Consider the following 19,360-nt stretch of genomic DNA (forward strand, 5'->3'; position numbering starts at 1 on the left):
CTATTGTGCGCAAAATTGATCGACGTGAGAGACGATAAGATCTTAAAATCACGATATTTTTATTTTTCTTATATTTTTATTTCTCGGTTATGCATATGTTAAAATCTCGAAAGTTACATTTCTCTCTACACCACGTCTATGCATGTCTATTTCGCGTACAGTCGCATTTCTTCGCGAAACTTGTGCAGCTTTCCCGCTAAAGAGGAATTCCTCCTCGCTTTCTGAAAATTGTCAAGCGTGCATCGCTGGTATTCAGAGGTAAGTGACACCGGGTGAACTCTCCCGATCTATATATAAACGAAAATAAACTAAAGTGACATTTGAACTATACTCTCACTGTCGCCCCTCTTCTTGCACGACAAGCCAAAAGAGAGACGCTGGCAGAAAGGACGAGGGGAAACGGACGTCGCGACGATCGTCTGAGAAAAATTGTGCCAGCTAAATCAAGAGGCGCCTGTCCTCCCTTAGGCTTTTCTATCTTCTTCTCGAATTATTCCTTTTTATAATTAACTCTTAATTTTCATCGCACTCGTACATCGCTGTGTATTTTAAGGAGTCAGAAGGATTATACGCGCATCTTCCTGATACTGGAAAAAAACGTCAATTCACTGACATGACAAGAATTATAATTCCGAGGTTGTACTTCAATACAACGTTGCATCCTTAATATATATCAACATCGCGGAAGTAATTATGCAAGCATTTTTCCGGCTAAAGTACTCTTGTGCAAGAATAGCGTATAATAAATTGAATGGTGTAAAAAAAAATAACGGTCTTTAATCATAAATTCATAAAATTAATTATTTGAAATTCTCCCATCGATATATTACAATATTTAAATATAACAACTGGTAAAAAATATTTAATAATTGCAATTAGAAAAATTATTTTATATTCAAATTATATCAATTATTTTAATTCACATAAAAGATATTAAAATAATTATATCAATAATTTTTATATAATAATTTTATGAGACAAATATTCAATATTTATATAATTATATCCTTGAAGAATTTTGAGTCTACGCAAACTGTAATTTTTAAAATATTTTAGTATCTTCAAAAAAATTTTTCACAGGCGAATATTTAACTATTCTACTCACTTGTGAAAACATCCTCGCAATATTATATCGACATTGTCGCAGGAAGTAAGAGGTATGCACGTTGCAACGGAAGAGTGCATATTGAGTAGTGAAAGAAAGAGCCTCGATCGAAATCTACATTGAAGACCGCAATTGCTTGGAGGAGTCCTTTGCCTCGTCTAAGAAGCTATTACGGTCGAAATTTGACATATGATGACGCGTCATAAGTCACGCTTATACGAGATCGTGTATCACGCTTCAACTGTACGTCATTAATCTCTCACATGGTTTCAATTAAAGGAACCGTTTTTGCAGATACGCTAATGATCAGTTATTCATGTAAACGGTTCTGTCTTGCCATCATCGGAAGAATATGTATCCTGACTTGTACGAGATATTATATTTCATGTTTTATGTATGCGATATTTGAATATTACGATTCAGCTTTGAGACTTTTTTTAACGAGTCCTCAACCGAGCTTGGTAAATTGAACGTGGGTTGCCTGGCTCGTACTAACGAGACAATAAAGAATAATTTCAACTTCTGTATTTTAAACGAAAGTCATCGCGTTGATTGTACCAAGTATTTAAGCAAAGGTCATATCGTATCTTTCCGATTCTGACGTCTAACTTGCACGTCCAAATGTCAAGGGTTTATTCTTTCTAGCAAATTTAATTTTCAATCAAAATTTTCTATCAAATAAAATCAAATAAAAATAACGCGCGGATAAGAATTTAAAAAAAATCAAGCGCGTTTCACTTTTATTCACATGACGTATGAATAAAAATGAGCCAGGATTGAATGTGCAAAGCGTGACGCTGACGGAAAATATTCTAACGTCGTTGACTCACAATGAGCCTCGGTAATTATTCGCGATGTCGAAAGCTCGGCGAAGAGCGGAGCGGCTGGTGCTGGTCTCGCCGAGAATGGGACGAATAATCACGGCGGAACGCCCGCACTTTATTCGATGCATTTATGGAAAACGAGCGAGGAACGATCATGGATAAAAGGCGACGTGAATTCATCGAGCTATTTTATCCTAGGATAAAAGACATAAGCTTACTCCTGCGGAAAAAAAAACTGTCTCATGGCAGCAGCAGCGCACGATGACGCGTGCATGAAATGTCACGATCACGTGCGTGGCGCAAATCGATAAATGCAATGTTATGCTCTACATCTGCGATCAAAGTGGCGCGTGAAGTTTTACGTATGACGGATGTATGATGTGGGAATAGATGAGTGCGTAAGATTGCGTGCAACTGTGTCGGTCTATAGTTGTGCCAGATTGATGTATGCAGTCGTATAGACATATTAGTGTTACTACAAAACGTGGAAAAATCAATGATTGAACGAATGGTGGATCGTGTAAATAAGAATGTCAGTCGTGTAGAACTACGCACGTTATAACATGGAATTATTAAACATAAGTCCCTCTCCGTGTATTACATGCTTACAAATTTCTAGGTAATATTTCACATTAGTATCTTAGTGCTACAAGAAACAAATAAATATGGTACATTTAACATCACTGAAACGATGTGTATCATAATAATTTAGCGATAATAATTGACACGATACGTACTTTGTGTCTGATATTTCCGTATAATTTGAATTCACGATTCAAATTTCATTCGCTTCAAGACGAAAAGAAATCAGTCGATGTTTATTTCCGTTTCGAACGGAAAAACATTCAAGGGGGAAGGAAAATTATGGGAGCGTCCCAACATGGCCCATCTTTCTGTTGAGAGTGGGGAGGGGAACCGGATTTCCGAAAAAGGGAAAGCGCGGGATGCAGGTTGCCTGTGCGCGTCTCGCACGCACTCACTCACGCACGCACGCACATACGCACGCCTACGCGAATGCGATAAATTATGCGAGGAGGCGGGCCACGATATAGGGTAGGGGCTACCATAAAAGAACCTGTTACGTTCTAGATATTAGCCCGACGAACGCGTACAAAATCGGCTGCGTTACAAGTAGCGAGTAGAGGGAAAAGAGGAAGCGGGAGACGAGCCATCCTCGCTCCTTCCCTGACACGTCGACGTCGATCACAATGAAGCCTGGTAGAAAATAAATACAAACAGGGTCACCAGGATAATCCTCGATGCTCGGTTAATGGCATCGTCATAGTTACACAATAAATAAGTACAGGTTTTACGAGCTGTTGTGGCTGCTTTTAAGAGCGCGATTAGTGCGATTAGCTACACATAATAAAGATACCATAAATGACGCGAGCAATTCTCCAAGAATTTTTTATTTATTATTATTTAATTTTCCATTAATTTTTATTATACCTATTATGATAGTTTTATAACAAACGTCTTTAAATATAAATCTTCTTCATTTATTCCAGTATTTTATTTTATTTTTCCCCCGCTTTGTAAAAATATATATTTTTAAAAAAATTTTGTCCAAAGTTCTTACTCGGCCGCGACGTTTCTGCCGAGTAAAAGCCGAGTGTCGCGCGGTTCTTTATTTCTGTTTATCGATCGGCGGCAGAGAAAACCGGTACGTGTACTGTACGGTGTTTCGTGTAAAACGGGCAAAGAATGGCTCCGTACGGTAATTTCGCGCCGGCCAACGCGTACCTATTATAATTATGTGCCGGGTAAAAACGGCATTCCGCGAATAAGGCGCCGCAAACTGTAACGATCGCGCATCGCGGGACAATGCGAACAATAATACCCGGCGACGAAGGCGTGACACGGTCAAATTTAGCGCATGTCGAGGGGTAAAAATAAAAGCGGCGCTCACAAACCATGTCTCATGAACGCGCTTCAATTGCACTTTAATCAGAATTGTCCACATTATTTCGACATCCTAATTCGTCGCGAGATTGCATTATTATTTGTACCTTTGTAGTCTAATTCGATTAGCACTTGTGACTTAATCGTGAGTCACGTCAAGTGCTCGGAATCACGAACTCGCAGTTTCCTTTAGTCGTGACTAATCTATCTCGAAATTGCAATCTAATCATATTTGCATTCGATAGTAATAAAATGATTATTAATCCGGATTAAAGTGTGATCACGATCAACGATTTGGCTCGTCGTTGCGTTAGATTTTGTAGATTGGAGAAAGCGCGATTTAAAAACGACAGTTTTGCACGATTAGGAAAGTGCACCGACGAGAAATCAAATTTCAATCACATCCGTCATAACCGATCTGAAACGGCTGTCAAACGATGCGCGATGCCAAACCGCGATATATTACACAAGTTGTGCGGTTTCCTGCTTCGCCTTAATCTTCTTGCACGCGTATAGAGCAGTATATCATAGCAGCTGAGAAATTATGCGGCAATCATATCTCGTTGCAGTTGCAACGTAGCAACTATGTCACACCGAGCGCACTGCATTTTATCGCGGTTGCGATGCATGGTATAAAAGTCATCGTCGCCGCGACTGATTGGAGCAATCAAGAAACTTTGCAATTTCTATAAGAAGTGTGCATCAAAACTGTCATAAATTTCGAGTCGAAATTATAGAAATGTCAAATATATACAAAATATATTTAAAAAAATGTAAATAAAAATCACAGAAATATATATTGTGCAAAAAAGAGTGACAGAAAGAGAGAAAAAAAATACGTAAATAAACGAATGATTCTCATATAAAATTTTCGATGTGTACATACATATACTCTCTGCCGTTCGCGATGATCACTGATCACTTTACTCTTCCCTAATCATCGCCAATTAATATCGGTTAACGTCGTTACCTCGATGCATCATACCGGGAGGCCAAGTCGAGAAACTCTTGTAACGAAACAATGAGAATCGCGCGCGCGTGCGAGATTCGACCACCCGACATCTCTCGACGATGCACACCACACTCAAAAGCACATCGCACTCTACTGATGGATGAACGATGCCATAAGCGAATCGAACGGCTGCGTCGAGCCGTTACGCTGCCATCGCGCTCGTCCAAGAAGAGAGAAAGAAAATGCACCCGGCACATTTTTGACGTGGCGATTATTTCGACGACTATCTACATATAATACGCGTCTGACTAATATAAAATACAAATTATGTATGGAAAGTGTCATCAATAGAATAACCAATTATGTATCATCATGTGTCATCGATAGAACCAATTAAACAACGTAATAAATATATCGATAAAATCAGCAAAAAATATTGCATTGTGCTCTTTTGTGTATTTTTTATATCACGCTCATTTTCCAATTATATTTTATCATATATTTGCTTAAAAAATATTGTAAAACCAAATTTTATATTTATTCAATATTTTATTTAATTGTACGTGTTTAATTTAACTCATGTGAATAATTTATAAAGAAAAAATATTTAGGATAAAAAGAAATTATTGTGAACTTTTTTAGTTTTATAGTTACAATATTTTTTGATTTCAATAAAAAATTGCAATTTATCATTAAATTTCTCGACAAAGTTTAAATCCGTACGGTATTTATAACGCGTTACGTGGCGAATAACATGTGCGAGCCTCGGACACTACCGTTACCGCTTTATTAAAAGTTATACATCATTGATCAAACTCTCTCGCTGTCTCTCTAATCTCACGATCTGTCAGCGAGGTATAGGATGGATGGGATAAAATCGAACAGTATTGTTCCATAGAAAAAATTCGCCTTCTCATATTTTGATAAAAATTGAAATAATACCCTGTCACACATGTTTAAATTGGCATTAGTATTAATGGCTTCTTTATAAATCTAAATAATTTTAAATTTCTAAAAATGACATTTCCATTAACCGAGACTCTAACCAGGGCGATGTCTGAACTAGAGGATCTACAAACCGCTAAACACGCGGAAAGAAGGAATAAACGGGTTATGCGTGCGCGTGCCTCGACATATCATTCTTTTTTCACGCACAAGAGACGACGTAACGGTTCGCGCGTGTACTCGAGTACACGACTACATTAATCGACATACATCAAACAACAACAACGCTTTAATGGCACAACTGACAGTTTAGTGACTGAAGTGGCGCAATCATTAAACTCGACATCGCCGGAGGTATTTTGTCGGTAGAGAAGCAGAAAGGATAATGACCCATCTCATCGCGGTAAGTGCATCGATTAGAACGCACACGATCCTATCCTATCAAGAGTATATTTTCTCTTTTTTTTCGACCGATGCATCGATCATTTTAAGTGCCTAACGCTCCTGAGAATAATTTTAAAGCACGTTCCGAGTAAAAAAATCTTTATTCACATTTGTATGAGATATTAAAAAATAATCATTATCGAAGCGGAAAATTGAAAAATACTCCAATATTGTTGAACTATATCATAACGAAAATATATATCTGTCAGAAACAATTTGGAATTTTCACTTTAGGATGACCGTGAAAGAAACAAACGTCAGCTATGACATTAGAAACGAACTATAAGAAAAAAAACAGCACAGGCGACTTCGTGACATCGACACACACGTGACTGCATTTACTAATCGATAGTAGCTACGCGATTCGCGACTCAAGGAAAACGTCCGACGTGTAATTTAATTTAATGTTAAATTATGTGTATGTCGATGAGAAGGCGAGACTCCGGTTCGCCTCCGCAAAATGCTGATATCGCGTACGAAGTTTCGAAAATTCGATAACCCGTTTCTCGCCATAATCGCGATCGCAGTAGGACGCGAGGAAAGTACGGCTCAAGGACGACGATAATCTATACCGCAGTCGAGACTTAAAAAATTCTACGAAGACTCCTGCTTTCTAGAGAAAAATCGAGAACGTTGAAAGTCCTAGTACGCGAGGAACGACGAGTCATCGATGAGTCGCGTTCGACAATAACACTTAAAATATTAAGGCGTAAATGATGTCAGACAAATATGTATAAGGCCGTACGAACGTGCTCCGAAAATGACGTTGATTTTTAATCGCATTAAACAAATTAATAACTAGGGGATAGATTAATCTAATCCGGAAAGCAGGATATTTTAATATAAATAATTTTAATATAATTTAATATAATTATTAATTTAATATAATTTTAATATAAAAGAAATACAATTTTTTGCCATGCTGCCATTTCAATTCGTCAGTCGTATTAAATGCCGTTATAAGCACGTTGAAACATACATAAACACCTGCACACATCAGGTGTAAAGGAACGATGACGAGCACTATACGCATACAGACATACATTTATTAAATCGGAGCAGAGCAATTCCAAAATTTCGCAATGCGATAAAAGATATTTGCCTGTCATATCGATAAAATATATCTATAAAATTTACAGAATTGATTTTAATACCCTTAATAAATCCTCGCGAGAAGCCGGTGCGAACGTGACCGACGAGACGATCTCGCTCCGAATTTACTCGCGACGCAAAGGACCCTGGTGCGTGTCCTTTCGTGTGTCCTGAATCGCGCGGGTTTACCTGTCCGGAAAGACCCCACCCTCCGCCCCAACTTCCGAGAGCGCACAGGCAACCGTGAATCTCGGGAAAAAGGAAATCCCGTCGAGATGACGAGGGGGAAGGAAATCAGGGAGAAGGAACGCGAGGCTCGCGCTTGTCAGTAAAGGGTTATAATATTTACTCACGGTATACGTGCGTCCCGCTGGTGTCAGGCTCCAGGATGCTCGACGGGCGACGTTTCCTCGCGAAACCGGTACCCGCACGTCCCGACGCGCTCACTTCACCTCGCACGTTTCCACGGCGTGCCCCAGAATGCGCCCTGCGAATCCCTTCTGTCCACGCGACCACAACGGCACCCGTCAAACGCGACACGCACCCGCCATGTTGCCACGGCGACGCCAGCGCCGCCTGCCGGCGCCACCGTCAAGCTGCGGGCGCGCGAACTTTCGAAAGCGTTACGAAGATATCCGCGCTCGAAGATCGATTCTGAGAAATTATTGCAAAATCCGACAAAATAATCATTATTTTATAAATAAAATCGTCATAATCTCGATCGTCGATGACATACAAGACGAGAACCGGAAATTTTTGCGAAACATGACGTAAAGATACGCGTTAAATTCCTCCCTCTTTTCCCACCTTCGATCGGGCGGATGTTTTCCGCGAGAATAATACGCGGATTCGTCGCGTCGTCATCGCTGCGCGATATCGGACGCACCAGACGGACAGTGGCTGATTCTTTGAATTTAAATTGTCGCAATTTTTGTGGTACGTATGCACGAGCGCGCGTCAACTATTCGCAAGCTAATATTTATCAATCGCGACGATTAGCGCGATCTTTACGATTGCGATATCGTTCTTCTTTTCACTTATTATGCTCGCAGGTATGTACAATCGACTGACCACGTGGGCTGCATACACCGAGTAACGCAACCATTGCGTTCATTCAGCGACTCTATCACGTGATGCTGTCATCTGTCGCATTGAGAACGTGTTTGAGACGACGAGACACGCCGGAGATTTCGACGAACGCCTACGCGCCGACTAGTCTACGAGAGAGGTTAGGTTGTCAATCGTAAATAGTGTCACGTGCATTCGATTATTGTTGCGAATCCCGTTTCGAGAACGATTAGGTAGGAAAGATGCAATATTGTTAATTGTAAAATCCCTTTCACATTTTTTATCAAGTAAGTAGGTCAAATCTGCAGCGCGATAGAAATATGACCGATTACTCCAAGATTGCTTGAGAGAAGTTTCATGTGATGTTGTAAAATAGGATTAAGAAAATTTCTACAGATATATATTATCTGTATAGTGTCTCTGAATCGAAAAATTGTATGCGTAGCTTGGTAACAAAAGAGATAAGAATCATATTTAAATTGTTACTTTGATTAAGTTTGACAAAGTTAGGAAAATATGGTAGATGAAGGCCTGTTTTCGGAGCACATATATAGCACCAAGTTTCAAGAAGAATTCAAAAAGTATTGGCATTCCCAAACTGACTTTAAAAATGTAAATTTGGAGATCATATCAAAGCCTTTTAGAATCTGTAGAATATCAAATTTTTTAAAAAATGAAAGGTTTATAGAGAATTTGAAATGCGAATTGGAAAACCATGATCATAAACGCAAAGTTACTGACCTTTATCAATTTGAGAAAACTGATGACTTGTTTGGTGCCTCCGACTATTGCAGCCAGATGCTACACAAATCTTTTCAGAAAGATCTGGCATCGTGGATGGAACGCAATACAAACATTAAACTAAACAAAACTATCTCTATGTCAAGTGCTCGTTACTACGAAACAGACTATTTATTATGTCATGACGATAATATGGGTGATAGAAGAATAGCTTATATATTATACTTATCAAAAGGTTGGACAGAGGAGGATGGAGGTGCTCTAGAGCTTTTCGATACAGATGAACATGGTTCGCCTAATAAAGTAGTAAGATCATTAATCCCAGAATATAATTCTCTTATATTCTTTGAAGTTGTAGAAAATTCCTATCATCAAGTAGCTGAAGTAATAACCGATGACAAATGTCGGTGGTCGATTAATGGATGGTTTCATGGTCCCTTAAGAGAATGTTACCAAGCTAAATCGCCAAGATTCGAATCAATAAGAAATTTCATAGAACCGAACACTACTGAAATAGAGTTAAGTTCTTGGATCTCTAAGCGTTATCTATTATCCAGCATAATAGACCAAATTCACGAGAATGTCATGAAAGAACCTTACACATTTCTTGAAAGCTTTTTGAAAGAATCTGTATATGAGCAAATTGCGAATGATTTGACGTCACAAGACATTAATTGGCGGATGGTTGGCCCTGCGGACATACGTCATTACGAGATAGCCGATGAACAAACCCTACCAAAACTATTGAAGGACTTTTATAATCTATTTAAATCTATTTCCTTTTTTGAACTGCTATGGAAGTACACGGGACTCGATCTTGTGCCCGATGAGAAGACTATGAGGCCTAAGATGACGATAGAATTGCAGAGATGGTCGGCGGGGTGCTACACATTATTGTACGATAAATCGCTAGTGAAAGATAGCTCAGATGATGCGGTAAAAACTTCCCAACTTGACGAGAACACGAGTATTACAGCTGGTGCATCGACCTCAAAGTCTTCGACCGAGAGTATCTTAGATACAAGTTCAATAAAAAGAAAAAGAGACGGCTCTTGTCCAACTACGACAAATTTATCTCACAAAAAGAAGGTAACTAAATATGTCGAGTCTGACGTTAGCACGCAATCCTTGAGTAAAGATTCTAAACATGGCACGGACACGAGTGAAATTTCGCTTCAAGATGAGGAGATTTCTAGTGATACATCAGCCAGTGACAGCGAGAATGATTCCACCAATGACGAGTACACATTAGACGTAATAATGCAATTTCACACGGTAAATGACCAGGGCGTATCAAAAACAGGAGACACGATAGATTTTATAGATCCTAATCAAGAGCAAGGGACTCTAATTCAAATACCAGCGTTAGATAATCATCTTTGTCTAGTTTATAGGTCATTGATGGTATATCGTCTTCAACAATATCTGAATCATCTTTACGAGGGTTATTCTTATACTTTGATATGTTCATATTATGAATAATCGCGCATATGATGTAATATTCATTTAGATATTCAGATGTTTATTATAAATCGATGTTGTTCTGTTAAAAAAAATCTAAAGAAAAACAAAGATCAAAATTATTTTTTAATTTAATTTTGTTAATAATCAAAAGTAACATTCTTGAAGAGATAATTCTCTTCGAGACAATAATATTTTATGAACAAATTGTAAATATTCGTATTTTAATAAAATTTATCGTGAGAAATAAGTCTCTTGTTTTCTCTTTAGTAAAAATATGGTAGATATAAAAGCTAAGTAATAGTAAGCATAAAAAAATTGCGGATATTATTCGCGAAAAATTTAAGAGATTGATTTAATAAACGTGTCAACAAAGGATACTAACAGTGATGTTAAATAGGAAAATTTCTAGTACATAAATATAGTTCCGGCTAAATATTTTTTTTTTTAATTTTTGGAGGAAGAGAAAATTAAAAAAAAATATAGTAGATATATAATAATAAATTTTAAGAACAAATATCGGTGCATTAAGCAATTTATAGACTTGCGAAAAGTTTGCGGTGGTCTTGCCAAGGTGGAGATTAAGATCATAATGCAGAAAACATATACAATCATTTATTGGATGCAGTAGTATATACATGTGTAAAAGAAATCCTTTATTTCACTTGCGAGAGTCACGGCAAACGTTTTCGGGATTCATGCAATCATAAAGTTGGATGCGAGAAATCGCGCTAAGGGATGTTTGAGAGAAAAGTTTCTCTTGAAACTTAACATTCGTATTTTTGAATATGTACAGTTAGACTGAAAAACTTTTCTCCGCTTTATGAATATGCGATTATTGGATATTGCGATCCGCATGTGCATCAAGGAAACTCACACGCTAGTCTTGCGCTAGTTTTGCGAGATCGATTGCGATTCTCTCATCTCGCGACTCGAGCCATTCCGTGAAGGAAGCCGGAGGGGATGAAAGAGAGGGAAGATCGAATGAAAAATGAAAGCTTACGCTCTGGGATGATTACACTCGGTGGTTTCAGGTTCCTGCACTTGAATCCTGGGTCGTGGCAGATTCGGTGGCCCCGCTACGCCATCCTTGGCTGCGGTCTTTGACGTAACCTGACACGTGATAAACCGTTTTAATACGAAGACTACGACGGCGACGCGAGATCGTAATTTCGCGAGTAGATGGCTTAAAGAAGCGTTAAGAGAATTTAGTTACTCGTCTTTAGGAAGGAAACTTTATCCGTCCCGCGTTCCTCTCGCGTCGTCTTCTATTTCGAGAGCGATCAGTTCACCGGAAGTTATTAGTGGGCGCACCTTCGATGCGATTCCGTTCCGAATGACTTCATCGGACTTCTTTAAGTGATCGTTAAATTTATTCGTCTGATTGTTATTTAATTTATCATAAACAGATTAAATAATTGACAGCTGCATATTTGTCATATTCCTTTAAGTGATCGTTAAATTTATTCGTCTGATTATTATTTAATTTATCATAAACAGATTAAATAATTGACAGCTGCATACTTGTCATATTCCTTTAAATGATCGTTAAATTCATTCGTCTGATTATTATTTAATTTATCATAAACAGATTAAATAATTGACAGCTGCATACTTGTTATATTCCTTTCCCGAAGCCACGTATATATTTTTACAAAAATTTCTCAAATTATAACATATATATTTTTTTTAATTTTCTGACACGTGATACGTTTATGTCAAATGTATTTATTGTTGCTATTATAATCAAGTTATCGAATCAGGACGCGCGAATTGATGCTAAGTATGTATATATACGCTTGTATGCCATTGACAGATTCGTTACTCGTAATTAAACGATATTGATTTATCGCGCGAGACGGAACGGAATCGGGACCTTTATTCAGATCGTCGTCCGCAGATTACTAATCACCTGGGACGTGGAGGCAATCCCGGCCATTCGTTTCCGTAGCTCGTTCAATTGCAGCTCCTGCTGAAAGCTGACATCGCTCTCCTGCGACTCCTCTCGCTTGCCGCCCTCGATCGATTCGGTCGAGTACTCGACCTGGATCCAGGGACAAATCGTCGGCGACGATTGCAGCGAGCCTTTGCTTCCGGGTCGGGACAGGCGCGGAGAGAGTCGTCTCAATAACGACACGAGTTTCGATCTAAGACGATACTTTTATCTTATTCCTAACGATATCTAGCACGATAAATGCGACAAGATATAGTCAGAAAATTTTTTTTTAATTACATTGGAATTTTTTTTTATCAAATGTATCTTTTTTAAATAGCCATGAATGCGTAAAATTTAAAACTATGAAATATTTTGATGTATCACGTAATTTTCAGGTATCGATAATTATTTTCCGCGGCAGTTTTAGTTACATTTCCACCGAGTTGTACATTTTTATCGCGTGTCTTTCGAACAAACGTCATTTTTTTCAACAAATTAATTGCCGTTTCCAACGTAATTCGCGTTTTCCCGGTATGACTTCATCGCGATTCACTCGCTACATTCAATACTAAAGTTTCTCTTCCTCTCTCCATCATTAAACCTGCTGGTTTCCTCTTGACTCACGTCTTTACCGTTATACATTTCTACTCATCTACCGTGCGAAACAGCGGCCGCCCCGTTTCGAATAAGCTTATCATAAATTATTCGCTTTTGTTGCGTGTGCACGCCAAGCACACGAATTAGCATACCTCGTGCTCGGCGTTTGAAGATGATCGGAAGTGAGAGGCGCGCTCCTTGAAAGCTGCTCGGCACTTCGCGTCGCGTCCCTCCAATGGAGCTGATTGGAGCCGAAAGTGACAGATCTTCCTACCCTCCAGTCCAGGCTGCTACTCTGTCTGGCTTGCAGATCTGAAAAGGAAAATCGATAACCGATCCATACGAGAATTTTAAGAGCCGTGATTTTTTTTTAGTACACACACTAGTTGCAGTAGAGCGATTTTATACAAATTTCATTTGCATATTCATAGGGGACCGTGAAATATAATCAAATATTATATTCTTCGTTTAATTCACACTTTCAATGAAGAATAAAAAAATGCGAATTTTTTAAATAAATAAAATCAATTATATAAAGTACTATAACTTCTAAAAGGAGCGTAAAAGGATTAAAGAGAGAAAAATTGAATGTCTGATGAAATTTAAAAAAATTAAATTGCTATTGAGTAACCGTGAGCTCCCCCAGCTCGCTAATGATTTTATGAGTCACAGTTAATGGATTACCTTGCTCGTTGGCGGTCTGGCCGACCCTCCAGTCCAGAGAATTACTATTTCTATTCACGCTATAAATGTTATCACAGGATTTGGTGGCAAGGCATGTCGCGTGATGACGACGTCTCAGCAGTCTTGATACTGGTCCCAAGTTTCTACAAAAAATTCAGCATTTCTTAGATTCGCGCCAAAAAAAAAAGAAGAGACTTTGCAAAAACAACGCTTTTATCCTTTATCAATGTGACGTAAAATAATACATCGAAGCGTGCGATAAAAAAAACGAGCGAATATTATCTCGATAAAACTGATATTTCGCTTTATCGCGAAAAAGATAGATATTCTCTCGCGATAGAGCGATCGAACGAAAATGTACTAACTTCTTGAAGCGTCGCGTCTGCTCGATCGGCGGCTTGTTCTCGGCGGTCGGTCCGCTGGTCGTTTCCGGTTCCGGGCAGTAAGTGCCTACTCGCACGTGGCTATACGTAGCACGCAGCTGCACCCCGTCCAGCGGCCGGAAGTTGCTCCGCTCGATGGACGAGACGCGCACAATCTCGATCTTCGGCCGCGCCTCACCTCCGCTTTTCCTCTCCATGATCGACTGATGTAACATCGATCCCTGTCGTCCTCCCTCGTCGACGACGACGACGAAATCCACCGACGCGTCGAGAGTTCAATTGCTCTCGATCTTATCGCCCGTTCGATCCTCCCACATCGTATCTCCGCATCACGGAGGGAAACCGCTGCGTCACGTCAAAGCCTTCGACATCACCTCGTACTTATCTTCCTTATCTTTGCGATTAGGCTCACGTGTTACTATTTCTCGTAAAATCCGCTCCTTTCGCTTTTACGACGACGAGACCAGAGATAAATACGTTGACACGCGAAATATTCGCATATAAAGTCGTGTAAAACTGGAAATTCGAAGTCTACGATTTTTCACATTTATATCGGCGGTAGAAAAGAGATGGGAAAATTATTTCGATGCACGGATCACCGTGATACTCTCTCGAATCACAAGGTGTCTCGATCGGGTCATGATTGACGAGAGCGCGACGCAATCCACGTGCGCAACGTTACGTCACGGTCGTTTTGACAGTTGCCGCTTCGAGCTTCCTCGCGCGACGAGTCGAATCGCGGATTGAGTCTTCCCGATCTCGCGATCTCTTTGGTGTTGGATGATATCACAATAGGTGGTTGTTTTTATCAGAGCGACGAGCGCGTTCGATTCACTTGGCTCTCCTTTTCTCTCTCCCTTCTCTTCCTCCTTCTCTTCCTCTCTCTCCCTGCGTCGCGAGCCAGGAGGGAGAAAAAAATGCGCGGGTCACGTTCATTCATCCCACGGAGAATGCTACGACGTAATTATCACGCTGCGTGATCGCGATGCACGCGAGCGAGCGTGCACACACGCCCCCGCCACTCTAATAATTGAAATGTTCACGTGTGCGTGTGCGTGTGCGTGTCGCGAGATCTCGCCGTTTCTGGCACTTTTCAAATTAACGTTTCTGGATCATGTCGTTTCGCTCACACAGACTCACGTTGACACTTACGATCGTTCCCTCGATTAGATATTTTTTCGGTAAAAACAAGCAGTTCTGTGAAAAATTCATCGAACACTTCCAAGCCTACTTCCGGCAAATGGTAGTCGACGCTTTCCGGATTGGCACAAACACACCGGCACATAGCACTTTCTTGTGTAAAATGTTAAGAGGAAGAAATAAACTCGATTGAACATAATCAGATATAGATTGATTATTTGAAAAAAATTATTATTTTTTGTTCAATGAAAAATTTTCGCGGCGTAAAAATTCGCTGCTTATACATGCGTATCACATCACTTGGCACATGTCAACGCGTGTGGGCGCTTAATTACAATTTCTGCGTGCGCGTTATATTGTCTCGCGATTGGAAAATCGAACTCGGATATCAAACGTCCTACTATTTAAAACGATGGCCACGCAGTGAATGCGGCTATTCACTATTCACACGACACACGGTCCATCACGTCTCTTTTCTCCCTGTTTTATTTCTCTATCTGGAACGCGGCTTCCCCCTCTTTGTCGATAAAATGTAACGATGTTCGTCCGTTCGACCCAAATTGTGGCTACTTGGAATAATGCAAGTCAATCGACGGAGATCGAATTAATAACCGTGTCCCTTTGTGGTTTTTCGAGGGTGAAATCCCATACGAGAGCTATTTGAGCGAAACTTGGGCGTTTTTAACGCGTCTCTAAAAACATGATTCTGATTTTATAATTAAAAAAAATAAATTATATTAATTTTATATTATTAGATTCTCGCTCCCTCTCTTATTTTTATTACGCTTACAACGCATCTCGCTCGATCGCGCATTTAATCGACTTTTTTTATTTACACGTGGACGATTTTTTTTGAAAACAATGACATTATTATCGGCACCGCGAAACTTGGCGCTTTTATCTCGCGCTTAATTGAAATCTCCAGCTAAGATAATTATCTAAAAATATCTTTCTTTCCAGAATCTCCAATTCTTTCGAAAGCGTCTCTTTTAATCCGTGCTCCAATTCCGTTTTTCTCTCATTCCAGAAATTCCATGGTTCACATTCGTATTCGGAAAGGTCAGACGAGTATGCTCTAAAATCGCGTGTTAAAGGGCTAAATTTATCCGCGAGGACGCGCGCGGCAAAGTCCGGTTTCTCTCCATTTTTCGACGACGTCAACGATCCAACCGCCATGGAATTCCTCCAGGAACCAAATGGGAAAAGGTCACGCCAGGAATGAATTGCGAGCTTAATTATCGTGCCGGCCGCGTCGTGAACATAATATCGCGAGCGGAATTACATCGGTGGGCGATGTGGAATGCGTTTCCGCGTCTTCTTTTCCGCGCATTGCGAGGAATGCAAAAAATTGCAAGTTGCATCACACATCGCAAGGTCAATATTCAAATGCTAGTTTGCCTCGAGAATAAGATCGAGGGGAATTCAAGCGCGATTTTAATTCGCGCATTGCATTCATACGTGCCTTGCAATCCACGTAGATGCGTTCACACGATATAAATATGCTTCTGTCAATTAAATCCAGTTACGTTGCCATCGTTTATTTTTAATCGCATCTAGTTCAAAGAGAATATACCTCTCGGCTTTATAAGCGTATAGTTTTCTGGAAAGGTGCTCTCCTGACTTGACTGTTTCTAATTGAAAACAACTTATCTCGCGACGACAAACTTCGTTTTATCTCTACTGGAAATCGGATCAGTGCTTCTTTTAATTACATCATCATTGAAAACGGTCCAAGTGGAACGGCGAAAAGAAAAAGAGAATTTTTCTCGCGAGGATCGTTTAATGCTGACATTTAATTCAGGGGGACGATTCTGTGCAACGTTAAATTAGCCGGTTGCAATCGACAACGAATGCCTGAAAAGTCGTTTATAGAATGAAGCTGTGTCGAGCGATTATAAACGAATCGTCGATATGGTAAATTTAAATCGATGCTTTTCAATGCGTCATTCCTCTTGTGTCTCTCTTCGTTTGTAAGAATCCAGATGAGCGACCAAGAGGACTTAAAATTCTTTAAAGTTCTCAATATGAGACAAAAACAGGCGAAAATACGAAATAAATTTATGAAATTACAAAGATGTAGACTTGGATTATTATATCTTAATCAGACATATAATAATCTAGATTCATACATATATATTTTCATAGTAATTTTTGATCAATTCTACTCATATGAATTGCATTTCTCTATAAAACTTCACAAATGTCGCTCGTTTGTTTCGTAATAAAATTAGAACACGGCTAGCAAAGCTGTTGAAGAAACGCTGACGCGAGGATTTTTTCTCTTCAACGAGAAGTAATTACAGCAGATAGGCTTCTACAAAGTCTCGTTGCGGACTGCAAGTCTTTTAAAACGGATTGCGAAGCAGTACAGCGTGAAGAAACGAGTTTGTTGTTGCACTGCTTGCGTTTGCCGTTTTGACAGCGGCTCCGTTGCTGTCATTTACGACAAAGGGATCCAGATACGGTAAATTAATGAGTCGCGCAAAGGAAGGGGACCATTGTGCCAGGCTGTATCGCGACGTTGCATCGCGATGATAAATACGTAGGCGAAGATTTCGAAAGGCGCGGTCTGATCATATACGAGCGGAAACTACTGCGACCAAGCTTGAGCCGCGAACTGACATTTACGCGCGAACAACACGCTTGCTTTTATCAGCCTTATCGGAGGACCTCCACAACGTCGTTCAGCGATGTCTCGCGTATAATTCGAGTCGTTGAATCGTGACGAAAGGAAACACCCGTTACTTTGAAGTATATTTTTAGATCTACGTAACTGTATCAAAGCGGCTCCGAGATCAATTTTTATTTCGAATGCGGAAGCAAGATTAGAAAAAAAAAAAGAGAAAGAAACAAGAAATAAATTAACCGACTACCCGTCAACAATGATGAAGTCAATCGTGCGTACGATATACCTACGAGACCAACGACTCTAAATATATATTTACATGTAAACATAGGACACACTGCGCAGAGAGAACACTTTACAAGATAGAGTAAAAAAAAATAACGAATAAAAGATGTTCGATGTTGGACGATCCAGCTGGATTTTGGAGGGTCTCGATAATGTAAACGTAATGTGTAAACCGCACACTTAAAGGCCGTAGGCGTCGGCCGTTCTACGTCCACGTTCGGCGCGTCACCGGGATTCACTGCTGGCTGCGTCGCGTCGCTTCGCTCCAAGCCACGAGGAGGCGGAGGAAGGGGAACGAAGAGCTCTCCGTCAGCTCTATTACACATCGGTGGCTTTTTGGAGCGGCGAAGAAAAATGTGTAATTAAAGCGTAGCTACCTGTGTAACTGTGTGCCGGCGAGCGTTATGCTTTAGTAGGGACGAGGGAGGATTGTGCGCGCGCGCGCAAACCCAGGCCCAAGCTATTATTCGCTTGGGGTATTGTCGGCGATATGTGAAAATCTCCAGTGGCCCTTATATTCTTTTTTTTTTCTCTTATGACTGCAACACGATAAAATGATACAAAGGCTACTTGAAAGCAGCCCACATTCTATTATATTTTTCATCTAAGAATTTCAGAAAATTTTATAAAGATGGATATAGTGTTAAATTTTGCGAAATCTCATGCTATTGCTTAAATCTTTCCTAGAGTCCACTTTAGACGATTTATAATTCGCGATAAAATTCAAGATAGACAAATTTATTTATAATTTTTGTGCTGATCTCTCGTATTTTATTCAATATGCGTATATTTTGTACACTTTAATTCTTCGAATGTATGTAATGCAATATTACAGATGAATATTACAGATTCACGAATTACACATATATTACTTACAACGGATTGTAAAGGAAAAATTCAAAAAATTCGTAGATGCGAGATTGTTCGTTAAATAGGAAGAAGAAATTAATGTTAATCTCTCTTCAAGGCACGCGATAAATATGTACCATGAAAAAATCCTCCTCGTTTTTATCTATCGTCTTTAGGATCAATGATAGGTCAGTCCTTCCGAGTGGAAAATGTTGCAAATAGTAATATGGTTGGTATTGAAGTACCTGCGACGCATTTGCCAAGGCTATGATAAGCACTTTTAAATTGATATGCGATGTTTATCCGCGTAGCGTTGAGCTTTGAAT

General features: G+C 39.6%; 2 protein-coding genes across 5 annotated transcripts in view; one reads left to right on the forward strand and one right to left on the reverse strand.

Annotated features, from left to right (window-relative positions):
* The window catches only part of LOC145962741 (uncharacterized), a 40,633-nt gene that overhangs the window by 19,361 nt on the left and 1,912 nt on the right, over window positions 1-19,360 (reverse strand). The window contains exons 1-6 of one of the 4 annotated variants that reach the window (XM_083084039.1): window positions 18,220-18,771; window positions 14,117-15,843; window positions 13,752-13,894; window positions 13,220-13,379; window positions 12,447-12,681; window positions 11,538-11,647 (exon numbers count right to left, since the gene is read on the reverse strand). In XM_083084039.1, coding sequence (XP_082940165.1) covers window positions 11,538-11,647; window positions 12,447-12,681; window positions 13,220-13,379; window positions 13,752-13,894; window positions 14,117-14,349 — 881 coding nt within the window. In that variant the 5' untranslated portion in view covers window positions 14,350-15,843; window positions 18,220-18,771. Of the gene's footprint in view, window positions 1-11,537; window positions 11,648-12,446; window positions 12,682-13,219; window positions 13,380-13,751; window positions 13,895-14,116; window positions 17,396-18,219; window positions 18,772-19,360 lie in introns of those variants that run through there. The other 3 variants (XM_083084038.1, XM_083084040.1, XM_083084041.1) reach the window with 3 other exon arrangements.
* On the forward strand, window positions 7,974-10,787 carry Sud1 (Prolyl 3-hydroxylase sud1). Its single transcript, XM_083084053.1, has 2 exons — window positions 7,974-8,200; window positions 8,317-10,787. The coding sequence occupies exon 2, from the start codon at window positions 8,849-8,851 to the stop codon at window positions 10,553-10,555; it is 1,707 nt and encodes a 568-aa protein (XP_082940179.1). The 5' UTR covers window positions 7,974-8,200; window positions 8,317-8,848; the 3' UTR covers window positions 10,556-10,787.

The sequence above is a fragment of the Camponotus vicinus genome, unplaced genomic scaffold (genome assembly GCF_025532165.1).
Source record: "Camponotus vicinus isolate PSW18456_S1 unplaced genomic scaffold, iyCamVici1.0 SCAF_12, whole genome shotgun sequence".
In the NCBI taxonomy this organism is placed as follows: Eukaryota; Metazoa; Arthropoda; class Insecta; order Hymenoptera; family Formicidae; genus Camponotus; species Camponotus vicinus.